Genomic DNA, 23,328 nt, shown 5'->3' on the forward strand with positions numbered 1-23,328 from the left:
ATACATTCCAGAGGCATCAACCTCTAATTCAAAAAATGTTTTCCAGAAGTTTACTATGGGTTGGTAACAGGCTGATTGGTCAGCTATTTGAGCCAGTAAAGGGGGCTTTAGTATTCTTGGGAAGCAGAATGACTTTTACTTCCTTCCAGGCTTGAGGGCACACACTTTCTAGTAGGATTACATTGAAGATATGGCAAATAGGAGTGGCAATACCATCCACTATTTTCCTCAGTAATTTTCCATCCAAATTGTCAGACCCCGGTGTCTTGTCATTGTTGACAGACAACAATAATTTGTTCCTCTTCCACACTCATATTGCAGAATTCAAAATTACAATGCTTGTCTTTCATTTGGTCAATTATACTTGGATGTGTAGTGTCTGTTGGCATGTCATGACTAAATTTGCTAATATTGCCAAAAATCATTAAAGTAGTTGGCAATATCAGTGGGTTCACCTGATTCAATGAATGATGGAGCTGAGTTTGCATTTTTATAGAACAATCTTAAAATAATTTCCTTTGGTTTAGACACAAGCATCATGAAACCAATAAAATTCATGCCTTGGTGAAATTCCATTTTTTTTAAATCTAAAGTTAACTACCCCTTTGGATCAATGTACCCCAATTATCTACAAAGATAGTTGTAGAATTTGTAGCTGGGCAATTCCATTGTAGCGGGAATTACTCTGAGACTCTGGTTATTCTGACACTTCACTTTAAAATGTATGCCAAACAAAAACCATTGATTTCAAAGTTTAACATACTCCGATTTGGTTGTATGGTATCAGAGTAATTCCACATAAACATGTAATTGTCCAGATAGCTAGACTCGCAGGCTAGAAGCGAGACTTTTATTATTGGAGATCAAATTCCATATTTGCCGAGGCGGCGCAGCCGTGTTCGCATTAATCGCATTAATACGCACTTTTATAATTGATTAGATTGATTTTACAATTGATTAGATATACAAGTCAGTTCTACTTACTGCAGAAACAAGTGCACTAGCTAGCTATAAAATAGTTGGCCCCTGAGGCCGTTGCATTGTTTTCACGGCTCGAATGTAGGTACGTTTCAGTTTTCAATCCGATCGAAGCAGCTTAATCCCACAAACACTTTAGTACTTTGCGATATTCTGCAAATTCCAATATGTGGAAAGTTGTCTTCGTCCGTCCATTCAAAATAAAAATGATGTTGCAGCTATTTTCTAAACTAGACTGTAGAGAAAGGCGCTTGCGGTAGTTTGTGTTGTTGCTCCGCTCGTGGGGTATGCAGCGCTTCTCATCACCTTTCACCCAGTAAGAGGTCATGGCTAGAAGGGCTACAGCTTTTGTCAAACTAACGCCAAACGTGTGTTTATTTGGGCATTTTAGCTAACTCGGACCTTTTTCCTAATATTAAACTAATTCTCCTAACCTGCTACGAAAAGTCAATTCTGACAAAAGCTGTATCCCATCTAGTCAACCACAGTTAACTGACTGCCAACACCCGGAAGAGAGAAGTGGTGGTATTATTACACGTGACTTGGCTTTTCATTCTTCATGGATATCTATTGTGAGACTACTAAAACACACTACTCTTAAAATAGTTGTTTGATCTTTACATGAGGGCAGATGTGCATGCATTCTTGTGCGGTTGCACTTTTAGATGGTGCATTGTCAGCATTAGATCCTGGTGCATTACCTGCCATTACAGTGTATATGAAACATCACAAACTGTGAACAGTGATGGTCATGGCACCATACAGATTAGAAACTGCATCACTTTAAGGCTACGTCACACATTTAATGCGCAATGGGTCGTACCATAACTGTGTATTAGTAAAAACAAAACAAAAAAAAGTATTTTCTTTCAAAACACACACTGCCATTCAAAAATTTGGGGTCACTTCGAAATGTACTTGTTTTTGAAAGAAAATTAAAAAAATTGTCCATTAAAATAACATTAAATTGATCAGAAATATTATAGAAATTGTTATTGCTGTAAATGACTATTGTAGCTAGAAACAGGAAAACATGTTAATGACATATCTACATATTCATACAGAGGCCCATTATCAGCAACCATCACTCCTGTGTTCCAATGGCACGTTGTGTTCACTAATCCAAGTTTATAATTTTAAAATATATTCAGTTTCTTGGCAAATTCTGGCATGGAATAGCCTTCATTTCTCAGAACAATAATAAACTGACTAGTTTCAGAATAAAGGTTTTTGTTTCTGGACATTTTGAGCCTGTAATTGAACCCACAAATACTGATGCTCCAGATACTCAATGAGTCTAAAGAAAGCCAGTTTTATTGCTTCTTTAATCAGGACAACAGTTTTCAGTTGTGCTAACATAATTGCAAAAGGGTTTTCTAATGATCAATTAGCTTTTTTAAGTTATAAACTTGGATTAGCTAACACAATGTGCCATTGGAACACAGGAGTGATGGTTGCTGATAATGGGCCTCTGTACGCCTATTAAGATATTCCATTAAATATGCCGTTTCCAGCTACAATAGTCAATTACAACATTAACTATGTCTACACTGTCTTTCTGATCAATTTTATGTTATTTTAATGGATCCAAAAAATTGCTTTTCTTTCAAGAACAATGACATTTCTGAGTGACCCCAAACTGTTGAACTGTAGTGTATAAATAAAAACAAGTACATAAATCAATCATTCAAATTTATTTTCAGTGGGGCAAAAAGTATTTAGTCAGCCACCAATTGTGCAAGTTCTCCCACTTAAAAAGATGAGAGAGGCCTGTAATTTTCATCATAGGTACACTTCAACTACGACAGACAAAATGAGGGGAAAAAATCTAGAAAATCACATTGTCGGATTTTTTATGAATTTATTTGCAAATTATGGTGGAAAATAAATATTTGGTCAATAACAAAAGTTTTTCTCAATACTTTGTTATATACCCTTTGTTGGCAATGACAGAGGTCAAACGTTTTCTGTAAGTCTTCACAAGGTTTTCACACACTGTTGCTAGTATTTTGGGCCATTCCGTGTGGTTGTAGAGGGTGCAACAGGTCAACACCTCAGGAGTAAATATCAGTTGGCTTTTCATAGCTGATCATTCAGAGTTAAAGACAGCAGGTGCAGTAGAGATTACTTAAAAATCATACAATGTGATTTTCTGGATTTTTGTTTTAGATTCCGTCTCACACAGTTGAAGTGTACCTATGATAAAAATTACAGACCTCTACATGTTTTGTAAGTAGGAAAACCTGCAAAATCGGCAGTGTATCAAATACTTTTTCTCCCCACTGTATTTGGTTGTATTTTTTTGTTACCTTCACATAGTTAGCCTACTCAACCACCCGGCTCAAACAGAGAGGGATGCTATGTTAGCGAGCTGGCTATAGCTATCGAAAACTGGAACTCTTCCAAGTTAAGGTAAGCTTTTAGTTTGATTAATTTATTGCCACCATGGCCCGCCGGTGTAACTGCTAAACTGTCATGTTAATTGAAATGCATTCCAGGTGACTAACTCATGAAGCTGGTTGAAAGAATGCCAAGAGTGTGCAAAGCTGTCATCAAGGCAAAGGGTGGCTACTTTGAAGAATCTCTAATATAAAATATATATATTGATTTATTTAACACTTATTTGGTTATTTCATGATCCCATATGTGTTATTTCATAGTTTTGATGTCTTCACTACTATTCTACAATGTAGAAAATAGTAAAAATAAAGAAAAACCCTTGAATGAGTAGGTGTGTCCAAACTTTGACTGGTACTGTATATACAACGAGCAAAGTGATCATGCTGTTTTCCTGTGGCTGCTATGAAAGTGAACTGTGTTTGCGTGTGATCCGGGGTGTATTCATTCCGCTGATTCTGTTGAAAAACATTTCTTAAACAGAAACAAATGAAACGAAGATAAACATACCTGAGTTTGTTCAATAGAAACTCTCATTTGCAACTGTTGGACTAATGATTACGCCCTAGATCAGTTAAATGCAGGCAAGGGTGTGGAAGGCAGTTTTGAATGTGTCACTGTCTGTCACCTTGATTACTCAACATTATCTTGACGTGTGCACCGACATTGTAAACTTGAATTCATAGGCTAGGTTGTAGTAACCTCATGATGGGTAAAGGAAAAATGTGAGTGTCATGTAGTAGCCTAAACCTATTGATGTTACATTGAGCTCGGTGAATGGATATGAAGACACTCATCCAATATTCTGTAATCGAAATTAGGCCAATGCTTATTAAACAAATGTATAATTCCCCATCTTAATCGGCACCGACTGCCACTGGTGTGCAATAAGTGTTTAACATGATTTCTGAATGACTACCTTATCTCTGTACCCCACACATACAATTATCTGTCCCCCCTATAGCTTGTCACCATGTTTAGGACCCTGGGACTGAAAACCTCCCTCTACAACTGGATCCTGGACTTCCTGATCCTACGCAAGGATTACACATGGTTGATAAATGAGGCACCAGGTATTTTGGTGCTGTAGGTGACAACATGGCGAACCAGGTGTTTGGTGCTGTAGGTGACAACATGGCTAACCAGGTGTTTGGTTGCTCTAGGTTACAACATGGCTAACCAGGTGTTTGGTGCTGTAGCTTACAACATGGCTAACCAGGTGGTTGGTTGCTCTAGGTTACAACATGGCTAACCAGGTGTTTGGTGCTGTAGCTTACAACATGGCTAACCAGGTGTTTGGTTGTTCTAGGTTACAACATGGCTGACCAGAAGTTTGGGTGTTGTAGGTTACAACATGGCTAACCAGGTGTTTGGTGCTGTAGCTTACAACATGGCTAACCAGGTGTTTGGTTGCTCTAGGTTACAACATGGCTAACCAGAAGTTTGGGTGTTGTAGGTTACAACATGGCTAGCCAGGTGTTTGGGTGCTGTAGGTGACAACATGGCTAACCAGGTGTTTTGGTATAGTAGGTGACAACATGGCTAACCAGGTGTTTTGGTGCTGTAGGTGACATGACCAACCAGGTGTCAGACGTTCCCACTGAGCGGACGTTCCAGTACCAGCATAGCCTGCCTCCTCTCCCTGTACCGTCTCTAGAGGGGAGCCTCGCCAAGTACCTGGATGCAGGTGAGATGCCAGCTGCATGTGAGACAGAGAAACGCCATTAGCATGGACCCTGGATGAAAATGTGTCTAGTTACTGAAATGTCTGTGTGTATTTTCCAGTGCGGCCGTTTGCTACAGAGGAGGAGTACCAGGTGACTGCAGCCGTAGTGAAGAGGTTTGGAGAGGGCATCGGCAAAGACCTGCACCAAAAACTACTGCAGAGAGCCAGGACACGCAGGAACTGGGTACACACAGTTAACACACTGCACAGCTAGAACCTGTGGGAACTGATCACACACCATGCTCGACCCTGAGCAGTTGCAAAAGGGAATCTTTGAGTGTTTTAAACACTGCAGTCATTACGGTGTCTCCCTGCAGTGTTTCATGTTCTATTGTGTGTGTGTGTTTTCCACCTAGTTGGAGGAGTGGTGGTTGAATTCATCTGGAAATGCATTACCCCTCCCAGTTGAATGTGAACTTCTGAGGTCCTGCACCCTACCTAGAGCACTGCTGGCCCCCTACAGAGGGAGTAGAGCTACAGAGGACCAGCATAAGCATGTGGCACACTACAGTACTGGGACCTGCTACGCACGTAAGACACACACACGTTCTGTACACACACTCTCTGACTGTTGTCGTGACTTTACTTTCATTAATCTGATGAAGGTTCATTTATTTAATCAACCAACTATGTTCAATTGTTACCAGATGTTAAATTGATCATGTAATACTTAACTCATTAGGAATTTAGGGCACCATGGAAGAAGTTGTTTAATGTGTTGCCATCTCCCAGATTAAACTCTAGAAGACATAACACATCAATAAGTAATTTATTAATCATTTCCTCATATCAGTGTCATTATCTGAACGGTCGCAACCTTCTTGAATCTGAAAAAAACTCCAGCTTTACTGATCATTCCGTACCACACAAATTGGTTTAATTATTTATTTACTAGCTAACTAAATAATAACACAGAATGCACATACATGAAACAAAGGTCCCTAGTGGACTGACAAGATATAATGGCTTGTTACACATAGATGGAGAAGGGGTGGGGAAAAAAGAGAGAAAAGGGACATTTATCATGGGTAAATTCTAGGAATGTCCTCACATTAATCATATACCTTGCGCACGAACCGCCGCCCGTTTGGAATAAGAAATAATGAATGTATTTACCCTATCTGGAGCATCAGCATTTGTGGGTTCGATTACAAGCTCAAAATGGCCAGAAACAAATAACTTTCTGAAACTCGTCAGTCTATTTTTGTTCTGAGAAATTAAGGCTATTCCATACAAGAAATTGCCAAGAAACTGAAGATCTCGTACAATGCTGTGTACTACTCCCTTCACCAGAATAGAAAGGAATGGGAGGCCCCGGTGCACAACTGAGCAAGAGCACATCTACATTAGAGTATCTAGTTTGAGAAACAGATGCCTCACAGGTCCTCAACTGGCAGCTTCATTAAATAGTACCCGCAAAACACCAGTCTCAACATCAACAGTGAAGAGGTGACTCCGGGATGCTGGCCTTCTAGGCAGAGTTGCAAAGACAAACCATATCTCCGACTAGTCAATAAAAAGAAAAGATTAAGATGGAAAAAAGAACACAGACACTGGACAAAGGAACTCTGCTTAGAAGGCCAGCATCCCGGAGTTGCCTCTTCACTGTTGACATTGAGACTGGTGTTTTGCGAAGATGTACATTCCAACAGGACAATGAACAAGTATACAGCCAAAGCAAAGCTGGAAAGGCTTCAGAACAATAATGTGAAATTCCTTGAGTGGCCCAGCCAAATCCCAGACTTTAATCCCATTGAAAATCTGTGGAAAAAGACACAGCCTCTCCCCATCTAATTAAACAGTTTGAGATAATCCCCAAATCCAGATGTGCAAAACTCATGTCATATCAAAGACGGAAAAAAATGTAATTGCCACCAAAGTTGCTTCTACAAAGTATTGACTCGGGTGGTGTGAATACTTATGTCAATGGTTTATTAAACATTTTCACTTTGTCATTATGGGGTAGTGTGTAGATGGGTGAATTCAGTCTGCAACAACAAAATGTGGAATAAATCAAGGGGTACAAATATTGTTTTAAGGCACTATAAATTAGATTCAGTTTGCAGTCCAATCGAAGCGCGGCTCAATCCCGCAAACTCACCTTAGTATTTCACGTGCGCCATCGTGCATAAATGTATTTTGTCCCCCTACAACAAAAGCGATCATGACATGCAGTTTAAAATATCAAAACAAACTCTGAATTTATGACATTAATTTGGGGACAGGTTGATTTATGGAAATTTAGCTTGCACTTATTAGCTAATTTGTCCTATTTAGCTAGCTTGCTGTTGCTAGCAAATTTGTCCTGGGAAATAAATATTAGGTTGTTATTTTACCTGAAAGGCACAAGGTCCTCTACTCCGACAATTAATCTACACATAAAATTGGTCAACCGAATCGTTTCTAGTCATCTCTCCTCCTTCCAGGCTTTTTCATTGTTTAACTTACATGGTGATTGGCATCTAAACTTTCATAGTATTAACACGACAACCGGCAACAGTTCGTCTTTCAATCACCTACGTGGGTATAACCAATGAGGAGATGGCACGTGCGTACCTGCTTCTATAAACCAATGAGGAGATGAGAGAGGCAGGACTTGCAGCGTGATCTGCGTCAAAAATAGAAATGACTTCTATTTTAGCCCTTGGCAACGCAGATGCTCGTTGACGACTGCGAGCAGTGTGGGTGCAATAATTGCATAACAGAGATTTCTAAATGGGTTTTGCAACGCTCGCACACGCAACGCGAGCGGTGTGGTCAGCCTATCATGGTGTATGTAGCACTGCTCATAACATTTCCCCAGTAATCTGACTGCCAAGGCCCAGAAAAGACACTGTAAATGCGTTAAATGATGATCTTCTTACACTTCACACGACTTGCTTATTCATTCTTCCATGGATATCTAACTCCAACTGAGGCTTCTCTTATATATATTTTTATCTTTACATTAATGGAATATGATATTTAATCAAATCAAAATCAAATTTTATTTGTCACATACACATGGTTAGCAGATGTTAATGCGAGTGTAGCGAAATGCTTGTGCTTCTAGTTCCGACAATGCAGTAATAACCAACAAGTAATCTAACTAACAATTCCTAAACTACTGTCTTATACAAAGTGTAAGGGGATAAAGAATATGTACATAAGGATATATGAATGAGTGATGGTACAGAGCAGCATAGGCAAGATACAGTAGATGGTATCGAGTACAGTATATACATATGAGATGAGTATGTAAACAAAGTGGCATAGTTAAAGTGGCTAGTGATACATGTATTACATAAGGATGCAGTCGATGATATAGAGTACAGTATATACGTATGCATATGAGATTAATAATGTAGGGTAAGTAACATTATATAAGGTAGCATTGTTTAAAGTGGCTAGTGATATATTTACATCATTTCCCATCAATTCCCATTATTAAAGTGGCTGGAGTTGAGTCAGTGTCAGTGTGTTGGCAGCAGCCACTCAATGTTAGTGATGGCTGTTTAACAGTCTGATGGCCTTGAGATAGAAGCTGTTTTTCAGTCTCTCGGTCCCAGCTTTGATGCACCTGTACTGACCTCGCCTTCTGGATGATAGCGGGGTGAACAGGCAGTGGCTCGGGTGGTTGATGTCCTTGATGATCTTTATGGCCTTCCTGTAACATCGGGTGGTGTTGGTGTCCTGGAGGGCAGGTAGTTTTCACCCGGTGATGCGTTGTGCAGACCTCACTACCCTCTGTAGAGCCTTGCGGTTGAGGGCGGAGCAGTTGCCGTACCAGGCGGTGATACAGCCCGCCAGGATGCTCTCGATTGTGCATCTGTAGAAGTTTGTGAGTGCTTTTGGTGACAAGCCAAATATCTTCAGCCTCCTGAGGTTGAAGAGGCGCTGCTGCGCCTTCTTCACGATGCTGTCTGTGTGAGTGGACCAATTCAGTTTGTCTGTGATGTGTATGCCGAGGAACTTAAAACTTGCTACTCTCTCCACTACTGTTCCATCGATGTGGATAGGGGGGTGTTCCCTCTGCTGTTTCCTGAAGTCCACAATCATCTCCTTAGTTTTGTTGACGTTGAGTGTGAGGTTATTTTCCTGGCACCACACTCCGAGGGCCCTCACCTCCTCCCTGTAGGCCGTCTCGTCGTTGTTGGTAATCAAGCCTACCACTGTTGTGTCGTCCGCAAACTTGATGATTGAGTTGGAGGCGTGCGTGGCCACGCAGTCGTGGGTGAACAGGGAGTACAGGAGAGGGCTCAGAACACACCCTTGTGGGGCCCCAATGTTGAGGATCAGCGGGGAGGAGATGTTGTTACCTACCCTCACCACCTGGGGGCGGCCCGTCAGGAAGTCCAGTACCCAGTTGCACAGGGCGGGGTCGAGACCCAGGGTCTCGAGCTTGATGACGAGCTTGGAGGGTACTATGGTGTTGAATGCCGAGCTGTAGTCGATGAACAGCATTCTCACATAGGTATTCCTCTTGTCCAGATGGGTTAGGGCAGTGTGCAGTGTGGTTGAGATTGCATCGTCTGTGGACCTATTTGGGCGGTAAGCAAATTGGAGTGGGTCTAGGGTGTCAGGTAGGGTGGAGGTGATATGGTCTTTGACTAGTCTCTCAAAGCACTTCATGATGACGGAAGTGAGTGCTACGGGGCGGTAGTCATTTAGCTCAGTTACCTTAGCTTTCTTGGGAACAGGAACAATGGTGGCCCTCTTGAAGCATGTGGGAACAGCAGACTGGTATAAGGATTGATTGAATATGTCCGTAAACACACCAGCCAGCTGGTCTGCGCATGCTCTGAGGGCGCGGCTGGGGATGCCGTCTGGGCCTGCAGCCTTGCGAGGGTTAACACGTTTAAATGTTTTACTCACCTCGGCTGCAGTGAAGGAGAGACCGCATGTTTCCATTGCAGGCCGTGTCAGTGGCACTGTATTGTCCTCAAAGCGGGCAAAAAAGTTAGTCTGCCTGGGAGCAAGACATCCTGGTCCGTGACTGGGCTGGATTTCTTCCTGTAGTCCGTGATTGACTGTAGACCCTGCCACATGCCTCTTGTGTCTGAGCCGTTGAATTGAGATTCTACTTTGTCTCTGTACTGACGCTTAGCTTGTTTGATAGCCTTGTGGAGGGAATAGCTGCACTGTTTGTACTCGGTCATGTTACCAGACACCTTGCCCTGATTAAAAGCAGTGGTTCGTGCTTTCAGTTTCACGCGAATGCTGCCATCAATCCACGGTTTCTGGTTAGGGAATGTTTTAATCTTTGCTATGGGAACGACATCTTCAACGCACGTTCTAATGAACACGCACACCGAATCAGCGTATTCGTCAATGTTGTTATCTGACGCAATACGAAACATGTCCCAGTCCACGTGATGGAAGCAGTCTTGGAGTGTGGAGTCAGTTTGGTCGGACCAGCGTTGGACAGACCTCAGCGTGGGAGCTTCTTGTTTTAGTCTTTGTCTGTAGGCAGGTATCAGCAAAATGGAGTCGTGGTCAGCTTTTCCAAAAGGGGGGCGGGGCAGGGCCTTAAAAGCGTAGCGGAAATTAGAGTAACAGTGATCCAAGGTTATTCCACCCCTGGTTGCGCAATCGATATGCTGATAAAATTTAGGGAGTCTTGTTTTCAGATTAGCCTTGTTAAAATCCCCAGCAACAATGAATGCAGCCTCCGGATAAATGGTTTCCACTTTGCAAAGAGTTAAATAAAGTTCGTTCAGAGCCATCGATGTGTCTGCTTGGGGGGGATATATACGGCTGTGATTATAATCGAAGAGAATTCTCCTGGTAGATAATGCGGTCTACATTTGATTGTGAGGAATTCTAAATCAGCTGAACAGAAGGATTTGAGTTCCTGTATGTTTCTTTCATCGCACCATGTCTCGTTAGCCATAAGGCATACGCCCCCACCCCTCTTCTTACCAGAAAGGTGTTTGTTTCTGTCGGTGCGATGCGTGGAGAAACCCGTTGGCTGCACCGCTTCGGATAGCGTCTCTCCAGTGAGCCATGTTTCCGTGAAGCACAGAAAGTTACAGTCTCTGATGTCCCTCTGGAATGCTACCCTTGCTCGGATTTCATCAACCTTGATCAAAGTGTTAAGCTGGGGTGCAGTATTTCCGAGGCCCATATGTTGCTAGTACCTGGGTTGAAAAATCTGATACTGGTGCATTCAAAACTAGATTCTGGTGCATTACCTGCCATTAGCGTATATGAAACATCACACAAACTAGGTGTGATTAGTGATAATCATGACACCATATAGAGTACAGAAACGGCAGTTTAGGGCAACGTTACACATTTAATGTGCAATGTGTAGGTGTTTCCAAACTTCTGACTGATACTGTACAGTACCACTCAAAAGTTGGGACACAACTAATAATTCAAGGGTTTTTCTTTATTTGCACAATTTTCTACATTGTAGAATAGTGTAGACATCTAAACTATGAAATAACACATATGGAATCATGTAGTAACCAAAAGAAGAGTTTAACAAATCTAAATATATTTTAGATTCTTCAATCAGGTTCTAGGAATCAAAAAATGTTCTAAATTCAAAGACAGAAAATGAGGATAACAAATTCTAGTGCCAGGAGATGTTTCCTGCTTAGTCTTGGGACTCCCGAGTGAAGCAGCGGTCTAAGGCACTGCATCTCAGTGCTAGAGGTGTCACTACAGACCCTGGTTCGATTCCAGGCTGTATCACAACCGGCCATGATTGGGAGTCCCAGTGTCGTTAGGGTTTGGCTGGGGTAGGCAGTCATTGTAAATAAGAATTTGTTCTTAACTGACTTGCCTAGTTAAATAAAGGTTACATTTTTTTTAAAGTCATATTCACTAAAAACAAATCAGAAGCAAATGGGCCAAAACGGCGAGGCAGTACCTGAACTTGCCCAATAACAAACACTTGTTTTCATTTTCGGTTACAAAATGTTTTGGTACAGTGTGCACTAATGAATACAGCCTTTGTCTCTCTGTCCCCCCATCTCTCCAACAACAGTGCCTGCAGAAGTCTCTCCTGTCGGCCTCTGCTAGTGACTCCCTCCACTTCCTCTCCCCCCTCCTCTCCCTGGCCCCCTCCCTTTACTACTCCCCATCTTCTTCTCCGCCTGTGGGTCAAAGTCAGAGTCACTCTCTCGCTGCCTCTCCTCCTCCTCCTCCTCTTCAGGATCATCATTGCACTGGCGTTTCCTCTTCCTCGGTTTCTCCTCCACTCTCTTTGCTCCCACTCCTCCTGCCCACATCTCCCACTCAGTCATAAAGGTAAGCTCTACCTGCTGCTGGGGCTTCCTCAGTCTCACCTCCCCTCCCTCCTGCCCAGTCCTGACATCTGTTTCCCTCCTCCCCCCCTGTCCCCCAACTTCTGTGCCTCCATCAGGGTCCAGCCCTGAGTCTGGGCTGTGGTAGCGTCTGACGTGGTTCTTGAGGCTGACGTTGTGGTTGAAGCTCTTGTCGCAGCGCTGGCATTGGAAGGGCCTCTCCCCAGTGTGGACGCGCAGGTGGGACTTCAGCTGGCTGAGCTGGGCAAAGGCACGCTGGCACACCTGACACAGAGGGAAGGGCAACATGGACCATGTAAATACAATACTTCGGATTTAAATAAAAATGTAAAGTTTCTATTTTATTTACAGTAAATAGCCCTCTTCAAAATAAGAAATTGAAACTGGCACTTCAGTTGAATGTAATTGAAACCCTGCCCCTCCCTCCAGACCTGGCACTTGAAGGGCTTGTCGTCACTGTGGGACAGTGCGTGCCTCTCCAGGAGGTGACCTTTGTTGAATTCCTTGTAACATGTGTGACAGATGTGTCTCTTGGACTCGTGCTCTCTGAGATGGCGATTCCGTATGAGGATGTTGTCAAAGCTCAGTGGGCACTCTGAGCAGCTGTAGCATCTGTGACCTTTTAATCTTTTGAATCTGTGGGTCTTTTCGTGGGTCAGCTTGTCCGGCCGCGTCCTGAAGGATTGGAGGCAGAACTTACAGGGAAACTTAAGGTCCTGACGGTGTAGCCTCCGGTGCTGCTTGAGGCCCAGTTCACTCGCACAACCCTGCCCACAGTCTGGACAGCGGACCATGAACTTGTGTTCACACTTATGGTGTTTCAGCCTGGTGGTGTACAGGACGCCACATTCCGGACAGAGGACCATGTGGTGTTTTTTAGAGTATTTGAATTTCTGCCGGATGCTGGCAAGGTACCCGGAGTCCAGTTCTCCAGCGGCACCGCTGAACGACTCCTGGTCCTGCTGGTCTTTCTGGGGTGATGATGAAGGTGATCCATCAGAGTCTTCAGCAGACTCGTCCAAACCAGTCTCTCCTGTAGGCTGCTGCAATTGCCTTCCTCTGCATCTCCCTTTCCCCCTTCCCCTTCCCCTTCCTCTCCCTCTCCTACTCGTTGGTTTCTCCTCTTCTGGGTCAAATTCAGAGTCACTCTCTCTCTGTCCCTCTTCCTCAGCTTCTGGGTCGAATTCAGAGTCACTCTCTATCTGTTGATCTTCCTCATCTGTCTCTTCACCCTCCATCTCACACACATCACCCTCCCCCTCACACCCATCTGCAGTGACCTCCGTCTTCTCTCCTCTGTCTATCTGAGAGGTAGGGCTTTCAGAGTCCTCAGGCTCTATAGAGTATAGTGTCACCTCAATAGAGGCCCGCTGCTCAGCACCATTCTCCTGTTGTTCACCACCTAGGAACTTTCCCTTTCTCTCCTCTCCTTCCTCATTCTCCTGTAAGGACAGGCCATTGTCCTCCTGGCTTCGTGCACAGTACATCTCACTGTCCAACACCACCTTAGTCACTTTCTTTCTCTCCTCTGTTCCTTTGTTCCCCTCATTTTTCCCCCTCACCGGGGACGTGCCACTTCCCCCAGGTCTTGGTGGCTGGTCTACAGTCACCTCCATCTCCAAAGAGCCAGTCAGATCCAGAGCCTCATCTCGGTCCTCCAATGGCAAGTCCCCATTTCGGTTCTCAGACGGCAAGGCTCCATCTGTGTCCTCAGATGGCAGGGCCACCTGCATGTCAACCTACTTAGCGAAGGAAAACATCAGTATTACTGGAGTGACAGTTCTGTATAAAAAAAATAATAATAACTAGAGATACCACAGAATACAAACAAGTTCCCTCACAATATCAACTGTTAATCCTTAAATACCCACCTGAATATTCTGTGGCTCATCCCCATTTCCTTTGTGCATTGTCTGGAAAGTAGATGTGTTGCTTGCCCATGTCCTGCGGTGGTTGCAGCTCTGGCAGTGTTGGGTCACAGAGAGGCATGTCCTGTCTCCCTGCGTCTGGATCACACTCTCACGCCTGCACTGCTCACACCGCTGAAACAGCTGCAGAAGGCAGTCGATGTTCACGATGATATCTTCTGGGGAGGGAGGGGGGGCAGCAGGTTGTGGAGGGGGGGCAGCTAACCTGGGTCAAAGAAATTAATAAAAGAACGGGTGATTTCCTGCCACTATCGGATGTTGCCAATTCATACTCATTAGCAATTGTATCTTCTAGGAACATGCGTTGATGAAACATTTCAATAAGAGTCCCCTTATTGGTCGGTATGTACTTCCAAAAAGGTCTAAATAAAAATGCCTCTTTGGCACCTCCAATGTATTAAAGAGCCACTGAGCACAGATTGGTTATTTTTCTGCTGCTTATTAGAAAAACAAGATTTCAGTCTTGGAGGTGTGTTTCCTGACCAATTCTACGTTTGTTTAATGAGGTTTGTCCCCCATGAGACACTGTAGACACAGAAGCCTATTGTGCTTCCTCAAAAATCCCCAGAATTTAATCTTAGTTAACTCAATAGATGTTTTTGTTTAGCATGTTTAAGTTGCACAATTTTACATCTAACCAAAAAGTGCAGTATTTCTCAAGTAAAATAATGTGGGGCACCAAGGACTGAGTTTGGGAAACCCTGTCAGAGCTGCTGGACAGGTCTGAGTGAGTCAGTAAGGACCAGAGGGGTGTGTGTGTGTGTTGAGCACAGTCTCAATGTCAACAGTGAAGAGTCGACTCCGAGATGCTGGCCTTCTAGGCAGAGTTCCTTTGTCCAGTGTCTGTTCTTTTTCGCCCTTCTTAATCTTTTCTTTTTATTGGCCAGTCTGAGATATGGCTTTTTCTTTGCAACTCTGCCTAGAAGGCCAGCATCCCAGAGTCAGCTCTTCATTGTTGACATTGAGACTGGTGCTTTGTGGGTACTATTTAATGACGCTGCCAGTTGAGGACTTGTGAGGCGTCCGTTTCTCAAACTACACACTCTAATGTACTTGTCCTCTTGCTCAGTTGTGCACCGGGGCCTCCCACTCCTCTTTCTATTCTGGTTAGAGCCAGTTTGCGCTGTGCTGTTTAGGGAGTAGTACACAAAAAAGATGTAATACATTTGCAAAAATGTCTAAAAACCTGTTTTTGCTTTGTGGGGTAGTGTGTAGATTGAGGGAAAAAACAAATGTAATCCATTTCAGAATAAGTCTGTAGGGTAACACAATGTGGGAAAAGTAAAAGGGGTCTGAATACTTTCCCAATGCAATGTATAATATGATATATTACATGATTTCATTTAATCCTGGAATTGGTCTGAGCTGGTGCTGCTTATTTTATAAAACAATCTACAGCCGTGTCTGTTGCTCTAGCCCCTTGAGGACTTGGACTTGGGTTGGCTGCTGGTGGGGGCCTTTCCTTTTTGATTGATGTCTAGCCTAGCATGTCTGTTGTACAAGCTCAACATCACCAGGTCATGTCTAGCTAGCTAAGTTACAGTACATTCAGGATAATCATTTATAGAAAGTACAAGTCAGATGCGCTAAAATGCAGGGAGCGACAGAATAAGAAAAGTTTAATTTCATCCTGTGTTCCACCAACTTTTCGTCATTGTCCATTCCAACCATTGCTAGCTCTAGCCTGACATTGGCTAATGAGGCGGGTGTTGATAGAAGCATGGACTCGCGCCCGTGGCAACGACAAAAACAAAAAGAAACTGTTCGAATAAGGATGTGTACGTGCACTACTTCGCACACACCATACATTTATTTCTATTGGATGCTCATTGTTCCTTGTGTAGAGCTAAATTATTTTGGGGTGCACTGGAGACCCTGTACTGCTTTCTGACTTCTTGCCTTCCAAGGTTTAAAATACTGAAGAAGGAACAGGAAAACGTGCAGCTGGATCTCTCACTGCTCTTAAGCTGAAGAGACTACTGGCCACAAGGTGGGCCTCCAGGAAACAGGCCACAAGGTGGGCCTCCAGGAAACAGGCCACAAGGTGGGCCTCCAGGAAACAGGCCACAGAAGTGATTATAGAGCCTGCATGCAATCCTTGAACTCTGCTCTGAATAAATCACCATAACCATACTACACCAAATACTGCCTCTACAGCTGATGACCTGCTCTCAAAGATGAGCACATTTGAGTTCAAATGAATGTTGGTGTTTTGGAACAGTTTATTAAAGAAGACGTACATCCTTCCCATCAGCAGTGTCATTGCCATCAGCAGTTTCAGTGCCATCAGCAGTGTCAGTGCCATCAGCAGTGTCAGTGCCATCAGCAGTGCCATCAGCAGTGTCAGTGCCATCAGCAGTGTCAGTGCCATCAGCAGTGTCAGTGCCATCAGCAGTGTCAGTGCCATCAGCAGTGTCATTGCCATCAGCAGTGCCATCAGCAGTGTCAGTGCCATCAGCAGTGTCAGTGCCATCAGCAGTGTCAGTGCCATCAGCAGTGCCAGTGCCATCAGCAGTGCCATCAGCAGTGTCATTGCCATCAGCAGTGTCATCAGCAGTGTCAGTGCCATCAGCAGTGCCATCAGCAGTGTCAGTGCCATCAGCAGTGTCAGTGCCATCAGCAGTGTCATTGCCATCAGCAGTGTCATTGCCATCAGCAGTGCCATCAGCAGTGTCATCAGCAGTGTCAGTGCCATCAGCAGTGTCAGTGCCATCAGCAGTGTCATTGCCATCAGCAGTGTCATTGCCATCAGCAGTGTCAGTACCATCAGCAGTGCCATCAGCAGTGTCATTGCCATCAGCAGTGCCATCAGCAGTGTCAGTGCCATCAGCAGTGTCAGTGCCATCAGCAGTGTCAGTGCCATCAGCAGTGCCAGTGCCATCAGCAGTGCCATCAGCAGTGCCATCAGCAGTGTCATTGCCATCAGCAGTGTCATTGCCATCAGCAGTGTCAGTGCCATCAGCAGTGTCAGTGCCATCAGCAGTGCCATCAGCAGTGTCAGTGCCATCAGCAGTGTCAGTGCCATCAGCAGTGTCATTGCCATCAGCAGTGCCATCAGCAGTGTCAGTGCCATCAGCAGTGTCAGTGCCATCAGCAGTGTCAGTGCCATCAGCAGTGTCAGTGCCATCAGCAGTGCCATCAGCAGTGTCATTGCCATCAGCAGTGTCATTGCCATCAGCAGTGCCATCAGCAGTGTCATTGCCATCAGCAGTGTCATTGCCATCAGTAGTGTCATTGCCATCAGCAGTGTCAGTGCCATCAGCCGTGTCAGTGCCATCAGCAGTGTCATCAGCAGTGTCATTGCCAACAGCAGTGACATTGCCATCAGCAGTGTCATCAGCAGTGTCAGTGCCATCAGCAGTGCCATCAGCAGTGTCAGTGCCATCAGCAGTGTCAGTGCCATCAGCAGTGTCAGTGCCATCAGCAGTGCCATCAGCAGTGTCATTGCCATCAGCAGTGCCATCAGCAGTGTCATCAGCAGTGTCAGTGCCATCAGCAGTGTCATTGCCATCAGCAGTGTCATTGCCATCAGCATTGCCATCTCATATGTTTGTGAACATTATATTAGGTGGCATTGTTTAAAGTGGCTAGTGATATATTTTACATCATTTCCCATCAATTCCCATTATTAAAGTGGCTGGAGTTGAGTCAGTGTATTGGCAGCAGCCACTCAATATTAGTGGTGGCTGTTTAACAGTCTGACGGCCTTGAGATAGAGACTGAAAAACAGCTTCTCGGTCCCAACTTTGATGCACCTGTACTGACCTCTCCTTCTGCATGATAGCGGGGTGAACAGGCAGTGGCTCGGGTGGTTGTTGTCCTTGATCTTTATGGCCTTCCTCTAACATCGGGTGGTTTAGGTGTCCTGGAGGGCAGGTAGTTTGCCCCCGGTGATGCGTTGTGCAGACCTCACTACCCTCTGGAGAGCCTTACGGTTGTGGGCGGAGCAGTTGCCGTACCAGGTGGTGATACAGCCCGCCAGGATGCTCTCGATTGTGCATCTGTAGAAGTTTGTGAGTGCTTTTGGTGACAAGCCAAATTTCTTCAGCCTCCTGAGGTTGAAGAGGCGCTGCTGCGCCTTCTTCACGATGCTGTCTGTGTGGGTGGACCAATTCAGTTTGTCTGTGATGTGTATGCCGAGGAACTTAAAACTTACTACCCTCTCCACTACTGTTCCATCGATGTGGATAGGGGGGTGTTCCCTCTGCTGTTTCCTGAAGTCCACAATCATCTCCTTAGTTTTGTTGACGTTGAGTGTGAGGTTATTTTCCTGGCACCACACTCCGAGGGCCCTCACCTCCTCCCTGTTGGCCGTCTCGTCGTTGTTGGTAATCAAGCCTACCACTGTTGTGTCGTCCGCAAACTTGATGATTCAGTTGGAGGCGTGTGTGGCCACGCAGTCGTGGGTGAACAGGGAGTACAGGAGAGGGCTCAGAACGCACCCTTGTGGGGCCCCAGTGTTGAGGATCAGCGGGGTGGAGATGTTGTTGCCTACCCTCACCACCTGGGGGTGGCCCGTCAGGAAGTCCAGTACCCAGTTGCACAGGGCGGGGTCGAGACCCAGGGTCTCGAGCTTGATGACGAGCTTGGAGGGTACTATGGTGTTAAATGCCGAGCTGTAGTCGATGAACAGCATTCTCACATAGGTATTCCTCTTGTCCAGATGGGTTAGGGCAGTGTGCAGCGTGGTTGAGATTGCATCGTCTGTGGACCTATTTGGGCGGTAAGCAAATTGGAGTGGGTCTAGGGTGTCAGGTAGGGTGGAGGTGATATGGTCCTTGACTAGTCTCTCAAAGCACTTCATGATTACGGAAGTGAGTGCTACGGGGCGGTAGTCGTTTAGCTCAGTTACCTTAGCTTTCTTGGGAACAGGAACAATGGTGGCCCTCTTGAAGCATGTGGGAACAGCAGACTGGGATAGGGATTGATTGAATATGTCCGTAAACACACCAGCCAGCTGGTCTGCGCATGCTCTGAGGGCGCGGCTGGGGATGCCGTCTGGGCCTACAGCCTTGCGAGGGTTAACACGTTTAAATGTTTTACTCACCTCGGCTGCAGTGAAGGAGAGTCCGCATGTTTTCGTTGCAGGCCGTGTCAGTGGCACTGTATTGTCCTCAAAGCGGGCAAAAAAGTTATTTTGTCTGGCTGGGAGCAAGACATCCTGGTCCGTGACGTGTGCGTGTGTGACACTGTCTGCCTCGTGTTGCTTACGATGTGCCTGTTTTGTAGTTGTGACCTCCTACTTTATCTTTGAATGTAGGCCTATGTCTGCTAAACGAGAGCTTCATGCGTTGCGATGAATGGTTTTGATGAGTCGCCGCTTTGGTGCTGCTGACAACCTGCGGAGCTCTCCCGACCACTGCGCTTTGTAGAGCGACGTGTGCTGAAACATTCTATTGCGATTCACCGCCGACAGACAACCTGTGTCTGGCAAAGTGATACACTATCTGTATGTTTTATTGGAAATAGGCTTGCATGGCTCTATGTGATGATGTCCAATTTGTGTTTATAATAGCTGATATGGCCTCTCTTTTTTCCCTTCTATGATTTGGTTAGAAGGGCCCGTTGAGAGCGCCCCGCCCCCTCTGTGCTGGTACTTGCTCCAAGCCTGGTTCTGGGACAATAGCAGTAGGCTATGCGCAAATGTGCACAACAGGTACTAGCCTCTCTCTCAGCTTGTGACCATTTGATCTGACCGAACCTCCGTGCCTCGAGTATGTCAACAGAATCAAGGCTTTAGACGTTAATTATCCTACATTATACTTGTCAAGCATGACTGGCGTTTAGCCTAAAGGGTGAATTCGGAAAGAGTGGAACATCATTTCAACTGGCACAGCTTAATCCTTACCAATTTATTTATTGGTCTGACATGAGAAAATCTAAACTATTGTTATGCCCTTGCAGACAAACTACACGATCAAAATCACATCACTTCATTGGTGTGACATCAGAGGGGGGTAGAGCATGCTTCAAACAGGAAGCTCACCCTGCAAAACACAGCGACATAGCCTTCTTTCTGTTTTGATGTTGAGGTTATAAAATTGTCAAATATTGCACTGTGCCAAATGTTGATTTAAATGTGCATATTATGCAGTACTGCATGTAAATACATAAAGTTGCCAATATTATGTTTCGATCTTGTAATTCAGTCTTGTTATTGTTCCGCTTTACCAACCATAGCTAGCTAAAGTGGGAGAGCATGGAGTAGCTAAAGTGGGACAGCATGGAGTAGCTAAAGTGGGACAGCGTGAAGTAGCTAAAGCGGGACAGCGTGAAGTAGCTAAAGTGGGACAGCGTGGAGTAGCTAAAGTGGGACAGCGTGGAGTAGCTAAAGTGGGACAGCGTGGAGTAGCTAAAGTGGGACAGCGTGGAGTAGCTAAAGTGGGACAGCATGGAGTAGCTAAAGTGGGACAGCATGGAGTAGCTAAAGTGGGACAGCGTGGAGTATCTAAAGTGGGACAGCGTGGAGTAGCTAAAGTGGGACAGCGTGGAGTAGCTAAAGTGGGACAGCGTGGAGTAGCTAAAGTGGGACAGCGTGGAGTAGCTAAAGTGGGACAGCGTGGAGTAGCTAAAGTGGGACAGCGTGGAGGAGCTAAAGTGGGACAGCGTGGTGTAGCTAAAGTGGGACAGCGTGGAGTAGCTAAAGTGGGACAGCATGGATTAGCTAAAGTGGGACAGCATGGATTAGCTAAAGTGGGACAGCATGGAGTAACTAAAGTGGGACAGCATGGAGTAGCTAAAGTGGGACAGTCTTATAGGCTTTTCCAATGGAGGAAAGATATCAAGTTTACATTAGGGATCTCCTGTACTGGTTAGGTAGGGCTCTGGTTATTGTAGTACTATATCCTGTTCATTTTTTTTGTAGTATTGTTAATTGAGTGTATTCAGATAAAGTAGGGAACTTTTTGCATTTTGGAAACTAGGACACCATTATTATAGTCCTAATTGTACCCCAATGGGCTAATAGCCCGACACATTATGTATTTCAGTTATCTACACTTGTTTCATAATCATATTTTTTTTTATTGTCATTGGGGTACAATTAGGACCATAATAATGTTGTCCCAGTGTATCTAAACTGCTGTCCAGGCTATCAAATGCGAGAAAAACATTTTTATTTGACTCAGTGTAGACAAAATGGGTGTGTCATGCATCATGTTAATATATCAACAAAGAAAATGTGTGTGTGATTTTAGAAACATCTTGAGGATTTCAGAAATGTATCATGGGTTGGGTTTATATGTTGGATAGATGTCGAAAGACGGAAAATGCAAGAAGTGTCCCACTTTCTCCTCTCGTACATTTTTTTTGTCTAGTTTTCTGGTTGGTGAGCGGGGTTTTGAGTAGTAATTGTTTTGGACATTTTAGGTAGACCTGTCAACCCTGCCAAACTGGTAGACTGCAGAAAAACAACCGAATTACCTGTCAAGCAAAAACAAAGCCACTTCGGCATCTGTAGGCATAGATTTCCCTTCCTTGAGGTTCCTCCATCTGGTAAAAGCTTCTCCGATATTAATCCGATTTCTGGATTTGTCCTTTAATTTTCTCCACTCAGAATCTCGATCGGGTTTCTTCTTCAGTGATAAAAAGGGTGTAAAGATTATATTATTATTGGCCATGATTGGGCGCAATATAGACACTATTTAAAACTAAATCGAATGTATTAGGGACGGGTGTAAGGTTGGCATCCTTACAAATCTCTGCATTCCATCATTGTTTCCACCGCGGAAATGACCTAATATTTACGTCTTCCCGGGCCCCCATTCTTCAGTAGGGTTTAAGGGCGGTTGGCATCCAAACAGCGCATTACCGCCGCCTACTGTGCTGGAGTGTGGGCCAGAAACAGAAAGGCGCTAAATCCTACCTGCCAGCCCTGTTTCTCTTGGGACACTGTCTGAATCCAAAATCACCCCCTTCCCTCGCCCCTCCATTTGCAAGTTCACACGCGCCTCCGACATTTACATTAGTGTCCCAAAACGGAGGGAGTGAAAATTATAGTTTCAAAATACTGTCAGTACTTCCACCTTCCTGATGGACGCTGTATTGACCAAGCAGGCAATGGGAGACAACTGAGTAGGGTGCAAATATTAGGGGGTTTATTTTCCCAAACTTGAAATTGTTTACAAAGAGAAGATAAAAACCATAGTGCATAAAAAGTACTTAAAGGGTCTGTAAATGAATGAAATTAAAAGTGTTCTTACAACTCAAACATAGATAAATGTATAACTGAGTTCTACACAGCAGAACCAACTTCTTCTTCAAGGTTTATTGGCAGACTAGTTTCAATGTCACATGCACAATGGAGTGTCTTTCTTGCAAGCTCTAACCCCAACAATGCAGTAGTCAATAACAAATGTAATACTGAATATAACAAGGTAGAACAAAAACATGAGAAATAAGATCACAACAAAGTAAGCAAGCAGTTCCAGTACCATATTTACACTGTGCAGGGACACTGTAGTGATAGGTAGATGTGTATAGGGTTAAGGTGACAAGGCATCGGGATATAAGAAACAGTCCCAGCAGCACATACAGTGGGGAGAACAAGTATTTGATACACTGGTGATTTTGCTGGTTTTCCTACTTACAAAGCATGTAGATGTCTGTCATTTCAGAAAAATCCAGAAAATCACATTGTATGATTTTTAAGTAATTAATTTGCATTTTATTGCATGACATAGGTATTTGATCACCTGCCAACCAGTAACAATTCCGGCTCTCACAGACCTGTTAGTTTTTCTTTAAGAAGCCCTCCTGTTCTCCACTCATTACCTGTATTAACTGCACCTGTTTGAACTCGTTACCTGTATAAAAGACACCTGTCCACACACTCAATCAAACAGACTCCAACCTCTCCACAATGGCCAAGACCAGAGAGCTGTGTAAGGACATCAGGGATAAAATTGTAGACCTGCACAAGGCTGGGATGGGCTACAGGACAATAGACAAGCAGCTTGGTGAGAAGGCAACAACTGTTGGCGCAATTATTAGAAAATGGAAGAAGTTCAAGATGACGGTCAATCATCCTCGGTCTGGGGCTCCA

At 44.5% G+C, this 23,328-nt stretch overlaps 3 protein-coding genes across 6 annotated transcripts in view; 1 reads left to right on the forward strand and 2 right to left on the reverse strand.

The window, feature by feature from the left end:
* LOC135520766 (acyl-CoA-binding domain-containing protein 7-like) overlaps nucleotides 1-23,328 on the reverse strand; it is a 93,261-nt gene that overhangs the window by 47,783 nt on the left and 22,150 nt on the right. For 3 of the 4 annotated variants that reach the window (XM_064946543.1, XM_064946541.1, XM_064946542.1), the window contains exon 1: nucleotides 985-1,474. The exons of the other annotated variant lie outside the window; for it this stretch is intronic. The gene's annotated coding sequence lies outside the window, so the exon portion shown is untranslated. Of the gene's footprint in view, nucleotides 1-984; nucleotides 1,475-23,328 lie in introns of those variants that run through there. 4 annotated transcript variants of the gene reach the window in all.
* On the forward strand, nucleotides 4,947-6,430 carry LOC135521286 (peroxisomal carnitine O-octanoyltransferase-like). The gene is made up of 4 exons (XM_064947206.1): nucleotides 4,947-5,062; nucleotides 5,161-5,285; nucleotides 5,458-5,632; nucleotides 6,339-6,430. The coding sequence occupies exons 1-4, from the start codon at nucleotides 4,948-4,950 to the stop codon at nucleotides 6,428-6,430; spliced, it is 507 nt and encodes a 168-aa protein (XP_064803278.1). The 5' UTR covers nucleotide 4,947.
* On the reverse strand, nucleotides 11,044-21,999 carry LOC135520765 (zinc finger protein 768-like). The gene is made up of 4 exons (XM_064946540.1): nucleotides 21,708-21,999; nucleotides 14,229-14,490; nucleotides 12,789-14,096; nucleotides 11,044-12,621 (listed from the first exon to the last, which is right to left on the reverse strand). Exons 1-4 carry the CDS (start codon nucleotides 21,902-21,904, stop codon nucleotides 12,109-12,111), a joined length of 2,280 nt encoding a protein of 759 aa, XP_064802612.1. The 5' UTR covers nucleotides 21,905-21,999; the 3' UTR covers nucleotides 11,044-12,108.

This window comes from Oncorhynchus masou, chromosome 29, assembly GCF_036934945.1.
Source record: "Oncorhynchus masou masou isolate Uvic2021 chromosome 29, UVic_Omas_1.1, whole genome shotgun sequence".
Lineage (NCBI taxonomy): Eukaryota > Metazoa > Chordata > Actinopteri > Salmoniformes > Salmonidae > Oncorhynchus > Oncorhynchus masou.

Excerpts from the sequence above, each read along its gene's own strand:
- LOC135521286 (XM_064947206.1), top strand. The coding sequence starts at position 4,948 with ATGACCAACCAGGTGTCAGACGTTCCCACTGAGCGGACGTTCCAGTAC. Across the intron at positions 5,063-5,160 it reads CGCCAAGTACCTGGATGCAG|TGCGGCCGTTTGCTACAGAG; the intron begins GTGAGATGCCAG and ends TGTATTTTCCAG. Across the intron at positions 5,286-5,457 it reads CCAGGACACGCAGGAACTGG|TTGGAGGAGTGGTGGTTGAA; the intron begins GTACACACAGTT and ends TTTTCCACCTAG.
- LOC135520765 (XM_064946540.1), bottom strand. The coding sequence starts at position 21,904 with ATGGCCAATAATAATATAATCTTTACACCCTTTTTATCACTGAAGAAG. Across the intron at positions 14,491-21,707 it reads GCTTTGTTTTTGCTTGACAG|GTTAGCTGCCCCCCCTCCAC; the intron begins GTAATTCGGTTG and ends TCTTTGACCCAG. Across the intron at positions 14,097-14,228 it reads ATGAGCCACAGAATATTCAG|GTTGACATGCAGGTGGCCCT; the intron begins GTGGGTATTTAA and ends TTCGCTAAGTAG.